At 40.7% G+C, this 19,771-nt stretch overlaps 1 protein-coding gene and 1 long non-coding RNA gene across 3 annotated transcripts in view; one reads left to right on the forward strand and one right to left on the reverse strand.

Annotated features, from left to right (window-relative positions):
• Positions 1–19,771, reverse strand: part of LOC132122096 (uncharacterized) — a 780,856-nt gene that overhangs the window by 242,200 nt on the left and 518,885 nt on the right. The window lies entirely within an intron of this gene.
• Positions 14,350–17,457, forward strand: LOC132122093 (neurogenic differentiation factor 2-like). Of its 2 annotated transcripts, none has more exons than XM_059531977.1 (2): positions 14,350–14,669; positions 16,079–17,457. In XM_059531977.1, the coding sequence occupies exon 2, from the start codon at positions 16,089–16,091 to the stop codon at positions 17,172–17,174; it is 1,086 nt and encodes a 361-aa protein (XP_059387960.1). In that variant the 5' UTR covers positions 14,350–14,669; positions 16,079–16,088; the 3' UTR covers positions 17,175–17,457. The 2 variants fall into 2 exon arrangements, with proteins under 2 accessions (XP_059387960.1, XP_059387962.1); XM_059531979.1 differs by having other exon boundaries at positions 14,402–14,493.

Below are 19,771 nucleotides of genomic sequence, written 5' to 3' on the forward strand. Positions count from 1 at the left end.
ATGTTTATACATATACATAATTTATTAATGACTAACGTAGGCTATAGGCCACTTGGAAGTTGGAACAAATAAATAAAATAAGTCCCCTGTAACATCGTAACATCTCAACACTCTAAATAGGCCTAGGCATAGGCTCATTTAGCCTATAAATAGACCAACGTACCAATAAAAATTAGTCTTTCTTTTCATTAATATAATCGATTAGATGTCACAATATTTCAGCTATAATATTATAAATCAGGTTGGTTTGTATTGGTGACGTAATATGTAAATGATATGCGTGCGGCCCGCGAGACTTGGACTTGGACCTTAGTGCGGCCCGGTGGAAAAAAACGATGAGAACCACTGCTCTAAACATTACACAACTAGACGAAGTGTCTTTCGAACAGTAGTCCAGCAGGTGTAGCTGACATAAAACCACTCCACAGAACTTTAGTTATATATATATATATATATTTTTTTTTTTTTAGTGAAAATCTTTAAATATTTTTTAAACAAACTTAAAATGTAAAAAAATAAGTCTAATCTCCTCCCTTTCTCTCTCTCTCTCTCTCTGTGTGTGTGTATATATATGATGTAAGGGAGTGCGTCAATATGTAGGCTACGGCATAGGTCTGACGCAGAAGTAATAAATCAATGGCTTCAGCGTGTTCCTGCACTCACTGATAGTGCATCCAGCAATATAACCCACTGGCTCATTATTCTCATTATAAACATGGTCAAAACTTTTCCACTCCTCACACTTTGCTTTAGTTGCTGGTGCAACCAAAACATAATCGCCAAAGGCAAGCCTCCGTTTCACCTACTCAGCATCTATTTTTGCATCTTTCTCACACTAATCGAAACACATCATATGACCGCTCATTCGAGCGCAAGCCCGAGCCCTTGTAAAATTACATAAATTAAGCCCAAACCCTACTGAACCCGTTGGGTTCGGGCAAAGATCTTCAGCTTTAACATAAAGGCTACTGTGATTGAAAATGTTGCCAGTAATCTTAACACTAATGGCTGATTTGATGCTGAAGAAACAGTCGAGCTACAGAGAAGGACAGCAGCTTGTGAGTGTTTTGCCTTGTTTTCTCATCAGACTAGTGTGTGATCGTCATTGCTAGGAAAGTTTTTGGTTTAAATTGTGTGTGTCTTACCCTGGTTAATACGTGCTGAAAGTGGCGCTTGGTTTTGCGTCTGCCTATCGCGGGACTGCCTGGTTTCGATCTGCTAAATAGTGAGGCGTGGCCAAAGCCAGTGAAAGTACTTAATTAGCTGTTTAGAAAGCACTTGTCAGAAGAAACAGTCGAGCTACAGAGAAAGACAGCAGCTTGTGAGTGTTTTGCCTTGTTTTCTCATCAGACTAGTGTGTGATCGTCATTGCTAGGAAAGTTTTTGGTTTAAATTGTGTGTGTCTTACCGTGGTTAATACGTGAGGCGTGGCCAGCTGACTTCAATCACAGGTAATCAGGCTAATACAAAAGCGCTAAGTTTCACCGCGGCAGCGGTCGCGGCAGCCCTCGTGTGAGCCCTCCTCGGGTGAAGACCGACGAGTGTAAAGACAACCGACTCTACCTGCGCGACTCCACCGAGCAAGGACACCGACGGGGCACTTCAGTATTGCTTTTTTTCCTCTTTCTTTACTTTTTGTATACCTTGTTCTCAAATATCTCTTACACTTGTAGTCACTATGTGCTTTCAGATCTCTATTATCACTACTAACACTCGGAGAGCACGCTATGTACGTCGCAGGAACTATGCGAACGCCTCTACTACTACGCTCTCTATTCCAGTTGGTCTCTGGAAATGCCAGTCTGCAGTTAACAAAGCAGACTTCATTTCTTCTCTTGCTACTCATTCCGGTCTCAACCTCATGGCACTGACAGAGACTTGGATCAAACCTGAAGATAATGCCACCCCTGCAGCCCTCTCCACTACTTTCACTTGTTCCCACACTCCTCGTACCACTGGGAGGGGTGGAGGGACAGGTCTCCTTATATCAAAAGAATGGAAATTTGATCTTCAGCCATCACCTACAGGTACTGGTTCATTTGAATCACATGCCATTACTGTAACCCCCCCTGTTAAAATCCACTTTGTGGTCATTTATCGTCCCCCAGGTCAATTGGGAAACTTTTTGGAGGAGTTGGATGTGCTGCTATCAAACTTTGCTGAAGATGGTACTCCTCTGGTACTGCTTGGTGACTTCAACATCCACCTAGATAAACCCCAGGCTGCTGACTTCAAAACTCTGCTCACCTCATTTGATCTCAAGCTAGTGTCTACTACAGCGACTCACAAATCAGGCAACCAACTGGACCTCATCTACACGCGCTGTTGCTCTGTGGACAACTCTTCAGTTGCTCCAATGCACACCTCAGACCACTTCCTCATTACTGCTAACCTAGCACTTACTCCTGAAGTGCCTCACACTCCAACGCAGGTCACCTTTCGACGGAACCTACGCTCACTCTCTCCATCTCGCCTATCTTCTGTGGTTTCATCCTCGCTTCCTGCACTCTTTCAGTTCTCTGCTCTGGACACGAACAGCGCTACGGACACTCTTTGCTCCACTTTAACATCTTGCTTGGACAACTTTTGCCCACTGTTGTCTAGACCAGCACGCACCGCCCCATCTGCCCCCTGGCTGTCTGAGGTTCTCTGTGAACATCGCTCTGAACTCAGGGCTGCAGAGAGGAAATGGCAGAAATCAAGAAACTCTACAGACCTCAGTGTGTATCAGTCTCTCCTCTCTTCCTTCTCTGCAAATGTCTTCACGGCTAAAACATCCTACTACCACAACAAAATTAACGGCTGTTGTGATGCTCAGACACTCTTCAAGACTTTCTCTTCTCTTCTTAATCTGCCGCCACCACCTCCTCCATCGACTCTTACAGCGGACGACTTTGCAGTTTTCTTCACAAATAAGACAAGATCCATCAGTGACCAATTCTCCACACCGCAGACTGAGGACAACTTCACAATGACCGACGCACACTCTTTCTCCTCCTTCTCCCCACTCTCAGAGATAGACATCTCCAAACTTCTCCTGTCCAATCATCCTACTACTTGTCCACTTGATCCGATCCCCACTCACCTCCTTCAAGCGATCTCTTCTTCAGTCATACCTTCGCTTACTCACGTTATCAACTCCTCTCTTCACTCTGGAACATTTCCCTCAGCATTCAAGCAGGCTCGGGTAAGCCCACTGCTCAAGAAACCATCTCTAAATCCAGCGCTTCTTGAAAACTACAGACCGGTATCCCTTCTTCCATTCATTGCAAAGACACTTGAGCGAGCTGTGTTCAACCAGTTTTCTATGTTCCTTGTACAGAACAACCTCCTGGACAGCAACCAATCTGGCTTCAAAAGTGGCCACTCAACTGAGACTGCTCTGCTCTCGGTTACTGAAGCCCTGCGACTAGCAAGAGCAGCTTCAAAATCCTCGGTACTCATCTTACTGGACCTTTCTGCTGCTTTTGACACTGTTAATCACCAGATTCTCCTGTCCACCCTCAGAAAGATGGGCATCTCTGGAACAGCACTCCTGTGGGTTAAGTCCTACCTCTCTGACAGATCCTTCAGTGTGTCTTGGAGGGGTGATGTTTCAAAGTCACACCACCTTGCTACTGGGGTTCCTCAAGGCTCAGTACTTGGACCAATTCTCTTCTCCATCTACATGACATCATTAGGATATGTCATTCAGAAGCATGGCATTTCTTATCACTGCTACGCTGATGACACCCAACTCTACCTCTCATTCCAACCAGATGACCCGACGGTAGCTGCTCGCATTTCAGCCTGTCTGAGTGACATCTCTAGCTGGATGAATGACCATCACCTTCAGCTTAACCTTACGAAGACAGAACTCCTGGTGATTCCAGCTAACCCATTGCTTCATCACAACTTCTCTATACAGCTGGGCTCATCAACCATTACTCCTTCGAGGACAGCTAGAAACCTAGGAGTTGTGATGGATCATCAGTTAAGCTTCACAGACCACATTGCTACAACTACCCGGTCCTGCAGGTTTGCCTTATACAACATTAGGAAGATTAGACCCTTCCTGTCAGAGCAAGCAACCCAAATTCTTGTCCAAGCTCTTGTTCTCTCCAGACTGGACTATTGTAATGCTCTCCTGGCGGGCCTTCCTGCATGTACTGTCGAGCCTCTGCAATTGATCCAGAATGCAGCAGCGAGGGTTGTCTTCAATGAGCCAAAAAAAGCTCACGTTACTCCTCTCCTCATCAGGTTACACTGGCTACCAGTAGCTGCTCGCATCAAATTCAAGGTACTGATGCTAGCCTACAAGATGACCACTGGCACGGCACCAACTTACCTAAACTCATTGGTTAAATCTTATGTGCCCTCCAGAAGTTTGCTCTCTGCAAGTGATCGACGCCTTGTGGTACCATCCCAAAGAAGTTCAAAATCACTCTCACTGACCTTTTCCTGGACTGTGCCCAGCTGGTGGAATGACCTCCCAATCTCAATTCGTACAGCTGAGTCTTTACTCATTTTCAAGAAACAGCTAAAGACTCATCTTTTTCGTCTGCACTTAACCAACTAACACTAGCACTTTTCCTTTTCTTGTCTTTTAATTTTATAAAAAAATAAATAAATAAATGAAAAAAAAACCTACCTATGCGTTCTATACTAGACTAACTGAGACTTGTCATGGCACTTGTATACTGTTGTTGTTCTCTTGTTGACCTGACTGCTTCCAGAGGTGGGTAGTAACGAGTTACATTTACTTCGTTACATTTACTTGAGTAATATTTTGGGGTAACGAATACTTTTCGGAGTATATTTAAAGATGGGTACTTTATACTCTTACTTGAGTAAATTTTGGGGGGAAAATCTGTACTTTTACTTCGTTACTGTGGGCGACGCTCCTCTCGTTACTTTATCTTAATGCAATAAATGTTATAAATGCTTCAGTTTGTTCCAAACGCGCCGTCTACTTTTCTCTGGGCAATGAGCGATGCCCATTCGCGAATGATTCATTCTTTTGAGTCAATACTGTTCAAAGGCTTGATCAAACCAATTGGCAAACGAGTGAATTGGTTCATGAATCAGTTTGAATGAGTCGTTCTGTTCCCTACCGCACGCGCTGAGCATCTGAAGTGGTTCACTCGGAGTTGTAACGTTTAAGAACAGAAAGAGCGTTGAAAACGTGGCTGGAACTGCACTGAATTGAAATCTGCAAACGTTATTATTTGCTAGCGATGGAGATCCTTATTAGATGAACACCGCGTGTGCTGTCTACTGTTTAACAGGTAATAACTTGGGCTACATTCGATTACAGTACACTATACCACTGTGACATTAGTTTGTTGTACGTGTGTGGCTTATAACAGAGGGGAGTCAAGTTGAATGAAGCTTCCAAAAGACAAAAAATAGCCGATTAAGATTTTATTAATTTTAATACAATCACACTGGTGCAAGTCAGCTGCTAAATTCAGATCTGTGATCGCTTGCTGGCGCTGAGCCAGAGATAGATGCGTTTATACCGCGCTGCGCATTATAACAAATCACACATGATTCTTTTGAGCTTATTAAAGCATTGGCCAATCAGAGGTATTCCGATGAGTCATCGCTAAAATGCCGGTGCTTCCTTCACTCGCTCACTGACTGAATACCTCTTTCTGGCGAATTCTCTCGCAGGAACAACAAAGTGCAGATGTGTGTACGAATCTTTAATTAAGATATTGATTTCACAGTGTTAACAGTTTCAGTGATTTTAATGGGAGTTTCTGAGAGTGATTGAAATCTAGACTGTCAGTGAAAATTATCTTTAATAATGTAAATGTTATTTGCTCTCTTTCTGAACAATGAAAGATTAGTAGCAATATTTAAATCACATTAACTTTCAATGTTAAATTCACATTTAATATAAAGTCAGTCGTATTAAAAAAATATGTTATGGCATGACACCTATATCTGTTACTTAAGTAAACAGACAAGCTTTTATAATAAATTACATAAATTGGAGTAAAGGATGATGAAATATATACATTTATACACACACATACATTACATACATTTTATCTATATATCTAAATAAAAATAGGCTCAGTATATATGACCCAAAGTAACTAGTAACTAACTACTTGAGTAGATTTTTTATCCGATACTCTTTTACTCTTACTCAAGTAACTATTCAAGACTAGTACTTTTACTTTTACTTGAGTAAATATTTCTAGAAGTACTTTTACTTTTACTTGAGTACAGTTTTTGGGTACTCTACCCACCTCTGACTGCTTCTATTGTTCTCATTTGTAAGTCGCTTTGGATAAAAGCGTCTGCTAAATGATTAAATGTAAATGTAAATGTAATGATTTATACTTCTGCATCAGACCTATGCCGTAGCCTACATATTGACGCACTCCCTTACAGCATAGCCTAACGGGCACCTCTCCAAAACTCTAACAGTCAATTCTATGTGGACTGCAAGCGCTGTGATTGGTATGCTAGAATCCCTCCCTCCATATGTACTTGAGTTTTATGTGTGTTTATGTGCACTTTAATATATTTTAATGTTACACTTTCTTATATAAAATAAAGCAAAGAACAAGTGTCATCATTTATTATCTAAATAGCATTATACAACAGTAGTTGTCCACGACAAACAATGTTGATCCACTGTGGTACAAGTCCTTGTGGAGATAGATAGAATCCCATCTTTTCCTGTTCTGTTGTAGTCTCCTTTTGTAGTTTTAAATAATGATTTAATGATTTGATATTTATTTGCTGCGTCATGGCTATAATTCTCGGACGAGCCACTTCTTCTTCGGCTTTTGTCATGGTACTGCAGGTTACACCAGCAACATGCCCATGGACACTGCAGACTAGCGGTTTGCATGTGTACTGCATGTTGAAAAGGACAACGATGCAGAAGGATAAATGAAAACTGACGCATAACCTATGGCGTAGGTCCGACCCAGAAGTATAAATCAGCCTTTATATTTCCATGTGCCTGTAGCAGAAGTTGTGAGTAGTACATTCAGGCTGCGGCATAGCCTGACATGCACCTCTCCAAAAATGAATCAACGCGGATTGCAAGCGCTATGATTGGTCTTCTAATACCCCTCCTTCCGTATGTATTTGATTTTTGTGTGTGTTTTGCAATTTAATATATTTTAATGTTACAAAATAAAACAAGCAAAAAACGTGTTTTATCATGTACTATAAAAGGTTTAAGACATCCTTTATCATGTGTATAAGTATACTAAGTAAATTTTGTTGTTTTTCTGAGAAAATAATGGGTCGTCTCAACCGTAAATTCGAAAAGCCCTGGAGAAGCCAATGCAGAACACAGTATAACACCAGTTACCGCTCTTTCACTTTGTTTGGAACGCTCAAATTGAGTTACGGCATTCTGCCTTTGTTTAACGGCGCATCAATATGAAGTTACGGCATTCTGCCTTTGTTTAGCCGCGCATCAATATGAAGTTACGGTGCTGGTTTGAAGTTATGCGGTTTTCTGTCTTTGTTTTACTGTCTATTAAAGTCTGCCACATTTTAATTACAGTGTGGTCAAACGAATTAGATCGATCGCAATCTATTAAACAGCTCCATATGAAAAAGCACTGTAAAGACTAGATACCTTGGCAGCAATATGTAATCGTAAATAACCATTAAAGATTTTTTTCTCTTTTTTTGTAATGCAGATTATTCACCAGGCTGTCACTTCTAGTTGGACGAGTGTTGACTCAAATGCCGTAGCTAGCATGATCAATCATAAAATCAGTAGCCTACTAACAGTAAGCAATTAAATCCATATCCTACCTTTTCTTGTAAAATCAATCTATGGTGATGAACGCCATTGGAGATGTTTCAAGAGTTCACGCTTACAAATGATTAGCTGAGGCATTGAAATGCGTATTTGGCGTGCTGTCTGGGGAAGGGCTCCAAGCTTGGGAATGGCTCGAACCTAGAGTATCCCCCCTTCCCCGTCTAGTTGTAAAATGAACTCAAAGTGAGGAGATGGGGTGGAGGAGGGATGCTGATAAACTGTCAATGGATAGAGGTAAGTCAGCGGTATTTATACTGTGGTATTGATTACTTGATTGTGGTCCACCGGTGTTGATTAGGCTAAGTATCTGATGCGCTCCTCCCAAACCTTGTTAATAAAACATAATTTCATGAGTTTACAGATGATTAGCTGAGGTATGGAAATGCGTATTTGGTGTGCTGTCCGGGGAAGGGCTCTGAGCTCAGTAGCCAGGCAGCTCTCAATGACATCTGAAGGGATCTCAAGCTCCTGGCAACAAACTGGTAAGCCTTGCTGGCCGCAGAATAGAAAAGGTAAGGTTTTCTAGTCGGAGGCTCTCATCGGCATCCGATGGGAGCTCAAGCTCCGGCATCGATTGGGTAAGCCTCGCTGGCCGTAGAATAGAAAAGGTAAGATTGTCTAGCCGGGAGGCTCTCGACGGCATCTGGTGGGAGCTCAATACTCGCGGCACCAGATGGGCAAGTCTCTCTGACCATAAGAGGGGAAAGTTAAGGTTTTTTAGCTGGGAAGCTCTTGCCGGTGTTTGGATGGGTAAGTTTTGCTGAACGTAAAAGGTGAAAACTACGGTTGATTAGCTGGTCAGCTCTGCTGACGTACGATGGGAGCACACTGCATCGAACGGGTAAGCCTTACTGACTGTAAAATAGAAAAGGTAAGGTTATGTAGCCAGGAGGCTCTCGGCGGCATTCGGTGAGAGCTCAATGCTTGCGGCACCGGATGAGTACGCCGGTAGTAGGATGGAAAGGCCAAGAATGCTTGACCGGGAGGGCTCTTGCAGCCTTGACAAGAGTTCAATACTCATGCACGGATGGGTAAGCAACGCCGTTAGTTGAAAAATAAAAGTTCACTCGACCAGGAAAGCTCTTGCATCATCTGATGAGAATTTAATATTCAGGGCATCAGACGGGTAAACTCCGCCGGTAGTTTGTCAGAAAAGGCAAGGTGGCTCGACCGGGAAGCTCTTGTGGCATCTGACAAGAATTCAATACTCTCTGTATCAGATGAGTGAGCCTTGCCAGTAGTTGGAAGATAAATATTTACTCTGCTGGGAGCACTATTGCAGCACCTGACAGGGAGTTCAATACTCAGAGCAATTTGAGTTGTCTAAGGGGTATGCAATGAGGATTACTTGCATAGTTGTTTAGCAAACCCAATAGAATGCTGAAAATCTTGGTTCAGCTTGCATTCAAAGTTTAGCATACAACAAAATAGAATTTTGTGTGTCAGTGTACACCAAATAAGTTCCATGAATCTGGATGCGTGGACATAGCTTGAAAGCTGAGGTTATGTCAACTTTTGCCAGCCAAGTGCTAAGACCCAAGACTGTTTTTTTCACTTTCTCTCTCTCCATATTGATTGCATGATCATTGTTCTATGATTGTGTGAGATAATTCGTCAAGAGAAATTGAGATGATTATGCTTGTAAATGGCAAATTTTATGGAGCTGACAGATCGATTAGGAGTTTCTTATCCCAGAATTTTCAGATTAGCCACTCCAATGGGCTAATGCGAAACTGAGAAGGCTGAGCTTCAAAAATGCTGATTATAAACCCTTCTTCATGCCACCTATGGGGGAAGCTGAACAGATTATTTCAGTGAAATAGCTAAACATAATGAAAAATGGCAACATTTGATGTCCACGTTTAAGGACTTTTGATTTCTGTAGCATATATATATATATATATATATATATATATATATATATATATATATATATTAGTGGTGGGCCATTATCGGCGTTAACGTGCTGCGTTAACGGGAGACTCTTATCGGGCGATAAAAAAAATATCGCCGTTAATCTATTCTCAAAGTTGGGTTGGGAGCTGGGTCTATACTAAGCAAGCTATGATGACTTTCACCTTGATATTTTATATAACCGACTGGCTGAGGCCAGCCTAAGGACAGTTGACGGGCCACTGCTGCGCATCGTCACGGACGACTGACACGCACAAAAAAAACCAAACACAACTAAAATCCAGGCCTGGTCCTCTCTCGTCCGTCACTGTCATCGCTCCAGTTTTATATCCCTCCATTTCCTCCGTGGCACTCTAGACCGGTGGGTCGAGCAGGTGTCTCTCATTTCCAATCACTCCACCGGCCTCGCTCCCTCCGGGGGGGGGGGGGGGCGCTCACTGGGACCTGCGGGAACCTGGGGGTAGGACAAACGAGGCGAGAGAAAAGGAGATGGAAGGAAGAGCAACTGAGACGAGAGAGGGAAATTTTTTTTAAAAATTCCGGTTCCCAGACGCACTGCTGCTCGGCCCTCCACCAGCTGGGTGATCTCCTCCGCGGTGCCTGGCGGTGGCACTGGACGGCCTTCGGCGGACGGCACGACACTCCTCCGCCGCCCGGTGGACGGCGACGGCTCCTCCGGTTTTGGGCAGCCGGCAGGAGTCCCTCGTTCCCTGCTCCTCCAGATTCCTTCACGGAGACAGCAGGCTCCGGCCCCCTGGCAAACGTCGCCGACTCCTCCGCTCCCTCATGGACGGCAGCCGCCCCTCCACATCACGGGCGGCCGGCAGCGAGCTCGCCCGTCCCCGGCAACTCACTTCAGCCCACCGCCTCGAGCGTCCATGGCGGCACACTCCCTTCAGCAGCGCGTCCCTCCTTCTCCCGGGCTTCAGCACCACTGTAACGAATTATACTTCACAATCATCAGGAAGAAGGAAACGGGAACCGGCGGACAATCAAATGATATTTTAATGATCAAAATAAACACAAATAAAAACCAAACACAACTAAAACCTAGGCCTGCTCCTCTTTCGTCTGTCACTGTTGTCGCTCCGGTTTTATATCCCTCCATCTCCTCCGTGGGACTCGAGACCGGTGGGTCGAGCAATTTAAAATACAGGGGAAAAAAATGCTAGCGAAATTATTATTATTTTTTTACTCTCCTCTCTCTACGCCATTGCGACATCAATAAATATGAAGTGACATCAAGATCCTTGTGTCACGACGTCGTTTATCAACTTCAGCAACCAACGACACCTTTTAGCAACTTTACCTAAAAATGTATTTGCAACACGGCCTGTGCCGGTAGTGCAAGGGCTTGTTGTCCGGCTGCATATGATGCTGGGGCCGGAAGAGCCGCTGTAAAAAGGTTGAGCCGAAGCGGGAAGCCAGTGGGGCTTTGATACGGTGAGGGAAGCCAGTGGGGCTTTGATACGGTGAGGCTCGTTGGAAGCCTGCCACTGCGACCCAGTGCTTAGGGACAGCTGGGTCTTGTGCGATGTGGGGCAATGGAGCGAGGCGAGTTTGGGGCCTTGCGATCTTTGCTCAATATATTGGCCTGCTGTTATGGATTTAGGAGTGGGGTTGGCTAATTGCTGGGAGACAAATAACTTATCATACAGATCCGCTTGTTTACCTTTGCGAGGACTGAGCATCAGAATTAATCAGGGTTTGTCTCAGACTTAAATACGTTCAACTTCCCGATTGGAGGAATTGTAGGCACGACCGAAGATAAGCGGATGATGGGGAAAATTGGAAGTGATGCCGGTAGAGGGTGGAGGCAAGGTCAGGCCGTGGCGTCACAGAGAGCGCGTGGCTGGCTGAGCAGACAGCAGTGGCCGCAACGAAGCCCGGAGTGGATAGAGGTAAGTTAGCGGTATTTATACTGTGGTATTGATTACCTGATTGAGGTCCACCGGTGTTGATTAGGTATCTGACGCGCTCCTCCCGAACCTTGTTAATAAAACATAATTTAATCCTCAAGCATTCTGAGCACTATTCCCATTTGTTGGCATTCACATCAATCCACAAGTCGTTCTTTTAGGTTAGGCTATAAGTGATGTCCGATTCGTGAACAAATCGTTCAATTTAACCGGTTTTTCTTAGTGAACCAGTTGAACCAGTTCACCAAATCGAATTGAATCGTTTGAAACGGTTCGCGTCTCCAATAAGCATTAATCCACAAATTACTTAAGCTGTTAACTTTTTTACCGTGACTGACACTCCCTCTGAGTTAGAATAAAACAATATCCTGGAGTAATTAATTTACTCAAACAGTACACTGACTGACTGAACTGCTGTGAAGACCGAACTGAAGATGAACACAGAGCCGAGCCAGATGACGAACGAACACGCCCACTGCTGGAGCAGCTCTCGTTCTCGAGTCAAGAACTGGTTGCATCGGTTTTCAGATCACCGAACGTTTCTTTCGGACACGTCCGATTTGAAAACCGATGAACTGATGATACTGCGCATGCGTGTCATTTTTTAAGTATTTTGTTAAAATTGGAAAGTATGATAAAATAACTATTTTATTTTGCTTTTCTTTATTTTTATTTTTTTTTAAGATGAATGTTTCTAATCTGTATATTGTAGATAATGTATAGGCCAAAAGGGGTTTTCATGGAAGTTGGACAATATTTAAGACTCTATGTTTAATAAGGGATGATTTATGAAATATCTGTACTGTATTTATAGTTAATGATGACACATTCACAAATTGAGTTTGTAGTAAACAGAACATGGACACGAGTAGAGCAGCTGATGATACTGAACTGCAGCACGTGCCGGTTAGAGCGATTCTCGTTCTCGAGTCAAGAACCGGTTGCATCGGTTTTCGGATCATCAGTACACTGAACTGAAAACCGTTTCTTTCGGATGCGTCCGATTCGAGAACCGAGGAGCTGATGATACTGCGCATGCGTGATTCAGCGTAAAGCCGACTGACCCACTGCGCGTCTGAACCGAACTGATTCTTTTGGTGATTGATTCTGAACTGATTCTGTGCTAATGTTATGAGCGCGGGTAAACCGAAGGCTTGAAAGAAGGGCAATCTGGCGAAACGTAAATTCATTTAATAACAAATACATCGCGATGGATTATGTATAGTAAGTGGATCATGGTTTCTGCGCTGATGACACCTAATTTATTTACTTTATATCTTCAAGACTTAAATCCTCGTATGCACATTATTGCTGTTACTGTATTTGGGTGCGTTGTTGAAAAACCTAATTGTAAACGTTTCATGATTATGAGGTTTTTAACTGACTAAAGTTGATTACTGACTTTATATTTTTGAATGTTTGATAGACGTGACGCCATGACGTCATAGCTAATGATGTCATTACGTCGAGCGTAAAAGAACCGCTGAACTGGTTTTTTCAACCGGTTTATTGAATCGAACTGTCCGAAAGAACCGGTTCGCGGAAAAGAATCGAACTTCCCATCACTATAGGCTATCTCATACAAGTCAATATAAAAGCAATTATATGCTATGTCTAGCATTCTTTTACATAACTGAGCATAGCAAATAAATTGGTATCCAACTATTTTTAACTTTTAGTCTGCTTGTTACGGTCAAAAAAAAGAAACAACACATTAAATCAGTCACATTACTACATGCAATAGTCTATATGAGAGGCTGCAGAAAGGGAAAAGGAAACAAATAGACTGTGTGTTTTTTGAGTAAAGAGTACTATAGAGTACTTCATGCGCACATGGTATATTTAATACTGAAAGTTAAGTATTTGAATATTTTGCAAACTCACAAAATAAAAAATGGTGTGTGAATAGCCTATCCCATCACATTGTTTTGGATAAGAACAAAGCGTCAGGCAATATTAAAATCTATATTTATTTGCATTGGCCCATTGAAACCTCTGTGAACACACTTGACTTGGCCAAAAAAGCCCAAGGGATAAAATTTCGTTTTATTAAAAGGTGTTTATGTATTCTACACTCATGGCGCACACACACACATTAGAACAGGATAGATTCCTCCGTTTCCCATCCATGCAAGCCCCTGTTAACAAGCTCCTTACCGATTAAATTCCTGTCCTTTCCTTCTCCTGCCTGTCCCTTTGGCCCGCATTACTCACAGCAGAACAAGCTTGTTTTTGATAACGCTGCTGTGTACATTCGGAACTGCCAACGACGAGGCAAATTTTGCCATCTGCCTATAAATTTTTAAGCTACTTTTACCTGAGCTTTTCAGCACCAGCATTTCACTTTGGTCTGCCCCATTTTGAGAGATACATATTACACACCCACACACAAACAAACTTGCAACAACATAACATTTTGGAAACTAAATATGGAACATACAAGATTATAAGTAGGCTGCTATTTAAAAATCACTTGTATTTATGGTTTAAAATAGATTGCCATGTTCAATTAAAAAAAAAAAGACAACGATAAACAACATGCACACACACACGACGTAAACACATACGTGGTTTGTAATTGTACATAAATAAGTTGTGATAAACAATTAAACTGTGTTTTCAACATTCCGATTCACCAAATCCCCTTACCCCATGTGTATCTGAGAATATCTGTGTGCACTTTGTAGGTGTAGTTTCTATGCAAGCGTGTACACTTTAGTGAGGTACGTGAGCAGCAGCAGCGACAGATGGCGGGCTCCTCTTCCCTTGGGAAGGCAATCTCTACGAATGCGAGCGCGTGTCAATCACCCGCTCTCATGTGATGGCTCCTGCCAGTGACGTGCCCACCATATGGCCTGGCATCAGAGCAGGTATGTACGCTGCCTGATAGGAATGCCACACCGCTTCTCTGCAGTCTGGAGAAAGGGTAACTCGTACCGGATCACAGACAATTGAGCTTTTCTTATTATTCTTCTTCTTAGTGTAGTAGGTAGCTAGCATGAAGATGGTTTAGACGTAAACACCCTCACCCGTAGAGCACCATACACAAGGTGAGTTTTTCGAACGCGACAGAATATATAATATATAATCATAACCAATTCTAATAATTATTTAAAAGAAGATGTGTCAACTGATGGTGGTTTAATTAATTTGTTATGCGTTTTTCTATTTAAGATTTTTATTATTCACCTGTGCTGTTATATATAATATATATATATATATATATATATATATATATATATATATATATATATATATATATATATATATATAATTATTATTATTATTTATTTTTATTTTTTTCTAAAGCCTACCTATCATAAGTTATAAATAAAGCAGCCGTATGTTAGCCTACATATGAGAACGAAAATTTGGGTTGACTCAATCAGAACAGATGTTATATCAAAATGGCTACAGTAATACGCGAATTCTGAGTATTCAGACATATTTCATAAAACATTTATGAGACTGATTAGCGGGTAGTGTTGTGTCGTATTATTATGTTGTGCAAGAGAGAAAATATTTAAACCATTTAAAAACATTTTCAACTGGTAAATCTGTTTAGTTGCCTCTTTGTTACATTTTTCAACGATATTTGCTGAGATGATTTATATCAAGCTACTAATAATGATTAAAATAATTATTAAAATAAAAAAATGGGGGGGGGGGGCGGTATCAGTGAGTACTGTTAACGTCCATATTTTAACTGAATGCAGGCATTGCTACCAATAAATGTCACATAACAATAGCTTATATAGTATAATACATTTTAAAAGATCTTGCATAAAAATTGTATTATTGATGTTTATACTTCCAGTAAAATTATCTAATTATCTTAGTTTTTTTTTTAATTTACACTACAGTTATCTAACAAGATGAGAATGGAAAGGAGGGGACAGGAGTTAGAGCGTGAGTAGTTTTAGAACCCATTCATGGGTTGCATTTCAGGGATCCCACCCTCATCAAGAGGAAGCCGGGAATTGTCTACTGTGGTCATAAATAAATTCGTATTACAATTAAATATTAGACTGACTTTACTGTTACAGCTCTTCTTTGGTTTTTTCTTCCTTTTATGTTATCGGTGTTTAAAATAATTTACTGGAATTCCGCCAGAATGAAGAATTAAAGGGTGAAGGGGGTACCCGCTGTCTATTTTCCTGAATTAATGTACTATTTTATATTAGTCGTCTCCCAAGATACTCTCTTTATGAAAATTATGACATCGTGATTTTACTAAACCGCACACCAATGACATTTTTTGTCTTTGTTTTTAAAATAGTTATTTTCATCAGGTAACAGTAAAAACTACATTTTAAACAATTCTTATTTATTTCTCTAATGGCAGAGAACGTTAGCTTTACATTTCGCTGAGGTCATTATTATTTCAAACCACATTTTTGCTGTAGCTACACAGTTTGGACAGCAGATTTTAATAATTAAAACGTTTTTTATGTTTCAGTGTCGCTGCCATGTTGACTAGATTATTCAACGAACCTTCACTGCTTCCGAACATGCAGAAGTTCGGGGGCTGGGTGGATGACAGCGGGAGCGAGGACTACAAAATCAAGGAAGAGGGGCAGGAGCGCTGTCGCCTAGGCGACGAGGACTTGGAAGAGGGCGATGTGAAAGACGGGAGCAGCCGGGCTCAGTCGGAAATTGGAGGGGAGGAGGACGATGATGAGGATGTTGATGAAGATGATTGTGGAGATGATGGGGACGAAGACATGCCCAAAAAACGTGGGCCAAAAAAACGCAAAATGACACCGGCTAGGTTAGAGCGCACGAAAGTTCGCCGCCAAAAAGCGAACGCCAGAGAGCGCACGCGCATGCACGATCTAAATTCAGCATTGGACAATCTACGCAAGGTTGTACCATGCTATTCAAAAACTCAGAAACTCTCCAAAATTGAAACTCTAAGGTTAGCAAAGAACTACATTTGGGCGCTTTCAGAAATCTTGCGCAATGGGAAGAGACCAGATGTGGTTTCGTATGTACAGACACTGTGCAAAGGCCTCTCCCAACCCACGACCAATCTGGTGGCTGGGTGCCTCCAAATTAACTCAAGGAATTTTCTAACGGAACAATGTCAAGAGGGACCGCGCTTTCACGTGCCTAACCCGTCATTCTCTATGCATGCATATCCATACCAGTGCTCCCGTCTATCAAGCACAGACTGTCAGTCAGGATCCAGTGCACATAACCTCCGAAATAACTCTTTCTTTTCGGCCTATGAGGCTCTGTACACCGAAGACACGTCACCAGAATACAACAGTCCAGATTATGAGAGTCGCCACAGCCCTCCAGTGTCTGTAAATGGTAACTTTGCTTTAAGACAACAGGAGTCACTGTCACCAGACGCGGAAAGAGGTTATCAATATTCGGTGCATTACACCAATCTGCATGGCTCACGTTCCTCCGCTGCTCATGGTCTTGCTTATGGCCCATCAGGAACTCGCAGCGCTCACTCAGAGAGCCTTCCAACGTTTCATGATGTACATGTGCACCACGATCGAGCGCCTGCATATGAGGAACTCAACACCTTTTTCCACAATTAGCTTGTTGATTTTTCCGTGTTAATGAAAAAATTAAATAAATAAAAAAAAGACATGGAAAAGAAAAAGACATTTCCACGTTCAAAACCTTATAATAATTCCATAATGAACACTAATGGACAAAATATGTATAAAATAATTGAATGAATCCAACCACTAAAAGATTATGTTTGAACCATAATAAATATATTATGTAATAACTCAAGACAAAAAAGTGAAATAAACCAGATTGTTAAATGAAGTTTCATGATCAAATAAATAAAGACGCATAATGTTCCAGAATCAACTGGGGTTTTAATTTCCCATTGGGAATTGGTCAGGCAGATTTTATTATTTTTTTTAAAATACCAACTAATTCAAGAATAAACAAGTTCATGAGTAGCTCTACACCCAGTAAAGTTTCACAAATAATGAAATCGAAAAAAAAAACAAAAAAACAAAAAAAAAAACCAATAATAATAATAAAAATAAATAAATAAAAAAAAATCATATGAATGAAACTGTAAACTTTTTTTCTTATCACAAAGAGGTATTCTAATGTATTTTTGAAGTCGACAGCTGCAATTTCAAAATATCACAATCCGTCTAATTATGTAGTTATATAATTGTATAACTTAAATATATTACAATAGTGCCTGTAAGATAAAATGCAAAGCGGTTGAAGGACGAATTAAAATAGGACGTATCATTATTTGTAGATATTAAAGATAAAAAGATATTAAAGATAAAATCTCACCACACACACACACTCTCTATGCATGCATATGGATATGCATGCATAGAGAACACACACACACAAGCATTCAAAATATGATTATATGGACATATTAACATACATTCATGGATATATTTTTGCATAATTACAGGACTTCTACGTCCTATTTTCTAGTCTGCGAAACATTATTATTATTATTATTATTATTATTAATTCTGTTTCTAAGCAAGTTGGAGTACACCATGAACTTTTCACTTTATAAATAAATGAACTAATTCGTGAATGCATTTTACTTTGTGACACTTTCTACATTAATTATCCCGCGGAAGGAATTAAGATAGCATGAACATGTTCTTTTCATTATCATTTTTAATGAAAACAGATTTTATGTGCAATCGGAGCGAATGTTTTTATTATTCGTTCGAAATTGCGTTGGAGATTATATAAATTATATAAATATTTATATGTATTGTTTTTTTCACGAATACACCAATCAAAGCAATTTAAGTGCGCAAATAGTTTGAGTGAGATAGTAAATGTTACATTCGTTAAATCTCTGTGTCATTAGTTTTGTTTCCATAGGACTACTTTCATGTAAGATAATTATCATTGAAATAAGGTTAATTAAGAATATATAAGAATAGTTAGGCATATGCATATGATATATAAGTGAGTTTTTAAATGAGGGATTTATTGTGTGTGTGTGTGTGTGTGTGTGTGTGTGTGCGGCTGCTGTCAAATTCAGTTTTAACAAATGTAAAATTCTTTGTGTTGCATTAGATTTTTAAAAACAGTCTTTTGTTTCCATGTGTCATCTATCTGCAGAGGGAAAGTACAGCTTTTCTAGGTTCCTTGAAAACAATAGCGCAACGTTTCTAAAGAACTGTACGGGTCAAAATAATAATAATAAAAAATGATCAGACAACAAAACCCTTTTTAAAGATTTTTTTTCTTTCCCTTTTTTCTTCTTTTTTTCTTCATGGTTCCGCCCGAAATCAGGTTGTACTGTTCATCCCAGAATGATCTTATTTCTGTTGTGATTCCAAAGTGTATGTTTTAAGCTCGGAAGGTAAAAGCCAACAAGGAGACAAAAGGCTATCCTTCCTTAAACTCGACCACAGCCGAGGTTATCTTAAGCGGCGTCCAGAGGCCACGGGCTGGCACGGAGGCCTGAGACTCAGGAGACATGCGCTTGCCAATTTGCTAAATGTCTTAACGTCAGTGCGCAGGGCCAGCGGGGCAGCCCACCACAGCGATGCCAGCTGTGCCGTGTGCCAAGCCTGGCCAAAACTGTGTTGTTGGGTGGAGACGGTGTTTCTTTCTTAATTCGGCAGCATCTGTTCATTACTTCATATTTTACAGGCAAGAATGGTTTAACTATATGCTAGCACCTGAAACCGCAAAGCCTAACTATCGAGACTGCACTGCGATACAGTTGGAACAGGCACGCAAAACTGTATATTAATTAATCTCATACATTTTAAACTAACAATAATGTAGCATAGTTAAATGAGATGTGACGAGAAACAATATTTAAAGTGAAGTATAAAAATTTAAATATAAAACGAAATTGCAACAAAGATAAATGATCAACCAATGTATTATGGGAAATGAACAGAAATATTTGAAATTGTTGTTATAGCACACAATGTGAAAACAGATTTAACTTAGGCCTACTTTACTTTTGTTTTAAAATAAAAACTAAAATATCTAAATGGAATGTACATTTCATTCAACAAAATATTATATAATAGCACTAATAATTAGAATAAGCATTTTAAATTTAAAAATAATAACACTAGTAACAGCATGCCACCCAAAACAGTTTTGACTGACTAAACCTCCCAAATGTTGATATTCAGATGAAATGACAAAAGTAAAAATA

This window comes from Carassius carassius, chromosome 40, assembly GCF_963082965.1.
Source record: "Carassius carassius chromosome 40, fCarCar2.1, whole genome shotgun sequence".
Classification (NCBI taxonomy): domain Eukaryota; kingdom Metazoa; phylum Chordata; class Actinopteri; order Cypriniformes; family Cyprinidae; genus Carassius; species Carassius carassius.